The following is a 4,384-nucleotide window of genomic DNA, read 5'->3' on the forward strand; positions in this document are numbered from 1 at the left end:
TCACCTCAGAGTCTCCAGTCGACAGTTTGGACTCTCCAGTCCAGCACACAGAAGCTTCACTGCTGAATCCTGGAGGTCTTTATTTCCACTCATGTCCAGCTCTGTCAGATGGGAGGGGTTGGACTTCAGAGCTGAGGCCACAACTTCACAGTGAGACTCTGAGAGTCCACACCGAGTCAGTCTGTGATAATAGAAAATATAAAATGTGTTATTATAAAAGCAGAAAATCTGCATTATAAACACAGACTGAATGTATATGAAGACAAAACAGAGTGAGGTCATAATCTGATGAATCTGCTCTTCACATCTGTGCTTCAGCTCCTCTTACTGTGTTTGACATGACACAACGATTGAGTCTCTCTCAGACCTGCAGACTTTTAATGAGAATCTTTGCTTGGCTTTAATCTGCTTTTGGCTTTTTCATGGATTTCATGGATGATTTGAGTGATTTCCAGCAGGACACTTAAACATGTCAGTGGACGTCCTAAAGAACATATTCACTGATATGAAACGTGTCATTGAACAGGATTAATATCAGTGGAAACATGGTGGAAACAGCTGTGACTGCATGGATGTGACACACTTCAAATCTGTTCTCCACTCTTGGATTTGGGATCCATGGAGCTGCTGCTGAGTCTGTACAATAAAGGAATGGTGTGGAAGGTTGCAGCGTACGGACACAAACACTTTGTGGTTACAATCTGATTTTATTTTCAACATTAAACTACTAACCTACACTGATCAATGATGTTAATGATCACATCTGGACTCACCCAGCCTTTCTGCAGTTCCTCACAGCTGGAATCAGTCTCTGTCGTCCCTGCTCTGATGTGTTGTACTTCTGCAGGTCCAACTCATCCAGAACCTCCTCTGACATCTGCAGCATGAAGGCCAGAGCTGAGCACTGGATCTCAGAGAGTTCCTTCTTTGATCTGTTCTCTGACTTCAGGAACTCTTGGATCTCCTGATGTACTGAGAGGTCGTTCATCTCCATCAGACAGTGGAAGATGTTGATGCTTCTGTCAGGAGAGATTTCATCACTGTTCATCTCCTTCAGGTTGTTGATGACTCTCTGGATGGTTCCTGGACTGATCTCTGTCTGACCCAGCAGACCTACTAAGAGTCTCTGGTTGGACTCCAGACAGAGGCCATGAAGGAAGCGAACAAACAGGTCCAGGTGGCCATTTTCACTCTGGAGGGATTTATACATGGCTCTGCTCAGGAAATCATCCAGAGAGGACTTGTTGTATTTTTTTCCCAAAAAGTTCTTCAGCACCTTTGTCTTCCTGTTGGTGTGACAGTGGAACTTGTAGACAGCAGCCAGAAACTCCTGAATGCTCAGGTGAACAAAGCAGTAGACTGGTTTCTGGAAGATCACACACTCTCTTTTGAAGATCTCTGTACAAACTCCTGAGTACACCGAGGCCTCTGTCACATCCAGACCACACTGCTCCAGGTCTTCTTGGTAGAACATGATGTTTCCTTTCTCCAGATGTTCAAACGCCAGCCTCCCCAGCTTCAGAAGAACTTTCCTATCAGCCTTCGTCAGCTCCTGTGGACTCGTCTCACGTCCCTCATGGTACTTGTTCTTCTTCCTCTTTGTCTGAACCAGCAGGAAGTGTGAGTACATGTCAGTCAGGGTCTTGGGCAGCTCTCCTCTCTGCTCTGTAGTCAACATGTGCTCCAGAACTGTAGCAGTGATCCAGCAGAAGACTGGGATACTACACATGATGTGGAGGCTCCTGGATGTCTTCATGTGGGAGATGATTCTGCTGGACACCTCTTCATCACTGAATCTCCTCCTGAAGTACTCCTCCTTCTGGGCGTCAGTGAAGCCTCGTACTTCTGTTAGCCTGTCAACACATGTAGGAGGGATCTGATTGGCTGCTGCGGGTCGGGAAGTTATCCAGACGAGAGCCGAGGGAAGCAGATTCCCCTGGATGAGGTTTGTCAGCAGCTGGCTGACTGATGACTTCTGTGTGACATCAGACAGCAGCTTCCTGTTGGTGAAATCCAATGAAAGTCTGCTTTCATCCAGGCCGTCAAAGATGAACAAAAGCTGAGAGACAGCCAGCTTCTCTGCTGTGACCTTCTGTAATGTTGGATGGAAAACATGGAGCAGCTCCAGAAGACTGTACTGCTCATCTCTGATCAGGTTCAGCTCCCTGAATGAAAGCAGAACCACCACACTGACATGTTGGTTCTCCAAGCCCTCTGCCCAGTCCAGAGTGAACTTCTGCACTGAGAAGGTTTTTCCAACACCAGCCACGCCGTTGGTCAGAACCACTCTGATGGGTCTCTGTTGGTCAGGTAAGGCTTTAAAGATGTCCTGGCACCTGATTGGAGCGTCATGGAGGGCGTCCATCTTGGAAGCTGTCTCCAGCTGCCTCACCTCATGTTGGGTATGAACTTCTTCACTCTGTCCCTCTGTGATGTAGAGCTCAGTGTAGATCCTGTTGAGGAGGGTTCTACTTCCTGTTTCATCACTTCCTTCAGTCACACGTTCACATCTCCTCCTCAGACTGATCTTATGTTCATCTAAAACCTCCTGCAGACCAACATCTGCTGAAAGAAAGAAAAACAATGAGACTAAAGAGAAAGAAAACTCTTCAATGTCTGAACAACACAAGAAGTCCAGTTTTCAGAAATGAGTCCATCAGCAGACAGATGTTCAGTCTTACTTTGTACACAGCTGCTCTGACTGGCTGTCTGCAGTCCAGCTCTGCTTCTGGATCTTTCTCCACACTGGGGACAGGAGGAGTCTCCCGATGAAGCAGACTGGTCCCAGTATGAGGAGATGCACTGTCTGCAGAACCAGTGTCCACAGCTGGTAGAGACTGGATCCTTCAGGACGTCCTGACACAAAGCACAGCAGGACAGCTGCTCCTCATCACAAACACCACTCCTCTTCCTCTCTCTGTGAACACATTTCTTTATCACTAAAACATTTACTGTCAGTGAAAAACATCCAGATGTGACCAAACTGCAGTTCCTCACAGTTCCTTTGATTTCATCAACACTAATGAGCTGCTCTTCCTGTCTGCCTGTCTCATTAAACACTGAGTGATGAATACAAACTCAACACTTCCTGCAGACTTCCTGACTTCACAATAAAAGCTTTCCATCAGAGAGACAGTTATGACTTTCACTGTTTTACAGCCGCTGTGTGCAGATTATCTGGGTCAGTTCACTCTGAAGCAGCTTAGAAGTGTCTGTGTAGAGCCGTGGTCTGACACACAGAGACTTCTGATTTTCTCTATTTAAACAAACATGATGAAGATGAGCAGGTTTCTCTTCTAGTATAAACTCTGTGTCTCTCTGGCTGAAATTAAAAGAGAAATCTCTCTTTTAATTCACCAGTTGGGTTAACTTTGTGTATACTTTGAGTAAATATTTCCCCGGACCTGGTTACAGACGCTTACCTGTGATTCCTGTGTGTGGCTGTGTGAGTGGAGAGCAGGACAAGAGTGACTGAAGAGGAGTGAGTGTGGACTCCCTTCCCTCTTTTCCCTGGAGCCCTGGACCCCCTCCCCAACTCACTGTACATATATAGAGCACTGTGGTTCACCCCTTTGGTAAATAAACTGTCACCTTTTTGTTTGTCAGAACTCAGTCTGTGCTTGAGTTCCTCTGTTAGCCATGACATTTTGTTGGTTCTCTCTCTTCAGGTCCCTGTAAGTGTTTGATCTAAAACATTATATTTATTCTGCTTTGATTGTTTTGTGTGCTGAGGGACATTGTTGCATGATCCACTTTTTCTTATCACTCAAATATCCTGATACTTTCAGAAAGTTGGAGAGCTCTCCTGGCTTGCTTAGTCTTTGCTCTGTACTGCAGTACTTGCACTGGTTTCACTGGACAAGTCTGCATGTGAATCTACAACTGATCTGACATTGTGGCACAAACACAGTAAACAAACACTACGAGCACCTTGTTTCATGTGCAGTGGCTTTCTTCTCATTCTGTTACTGAACACTGTATGAAAAGCCTCTCACTGCCAGCATCCTTCCAGCCCCACGACAACAAGACCAACTCACATCTTCACAACACCAAGAATTTTTCCCCTTTTCTTTGGAGAAACTGAGAAGCCAATAGGATTGTAGCTCAAACTTGCCCACAGTCCTGCTTCATCACTGTTCACTCCTACCTGTGTTGGTGCTCAGTGGACAGTCATTAGGGTTGCCAACTCCCTGAAAAATAAATAAGGGACACCTCGTGGCCAGGGCCGGGCAACCTAGTTGTCTTCACCCTTCCCAGTGTGGTAGCTCTTTTTTGTGTGAAATTATTTTTTAACCATTTGACTTGAATTTGATTTAAGCAGATGCATATTCTATTCTTTGTGATATGACCATATGGGAAACAAATGATCCTTTAGCCATTTATT

At 45.6% G+C, this 4,384-nt stretch overlaps 1 protein-coding gene across 1 annotated transcript; it reads right to left on the bottom strand.

Moving 5' to 3' along the window:
• Positions 1-4,004, bottom strand: LOC145422932 (protein NLRC3-like). Its single transcript, XM_080294929.1, has 4 exons — positions 3,996-4,004; positions 2,682-2,856; positions 774-2,562; positions 1-181 (listed from the first exon to the last, which is right to left on the bottom strand). Exons 1-4 carry the CDS (start codon positions 4,002-4,004, stop codon positions 1-3), a joined length of 2,154 nt encoding a protein of 717 aa, XP_080151055.1.
• Positions 4,005-4,384: the final 380 nt, after the last annotated feature.

The sequence above is a fragment of the Astatotilapia calliptera genome, chromosome 3 (genome assembly GCF_964374335.1).
Source record: "Astatotilapia calliptera chromosome 3, fAstCal68.1, whole genome shotgun sequence".
In the NCBI taxonomy this organism is placed as follows: domain Eukaryota; kingdom Metazoa; phylum Chordata; class Actinopteri; order Cichliformes; family Cichlidae; genus Astatotilapia; species Astatotilapia calliptera.

What these genes read in the sequence shown, in the direction of transcription:
- LOC145422932 (XM_080294929.1), bottom strand. An exon ending in TCAGAGCAGCTGTGTACAAA is followed by an intron (nt 2,563 to 2,681) that starts GTAAGACTGAAC and finishes TTCTTTCAGCAG; the next exon opens with ATGTTGGTCTGCAGGAGGTT. An exon ending in AGGAACTGCAGAAAGGCTGG is followed by an intron (nt 182 to 773) that starts GTGAGTCCAGAT and finishes CTATTATCACAG; the next exon opens with ACTGACTCGGTGTGGACTCT.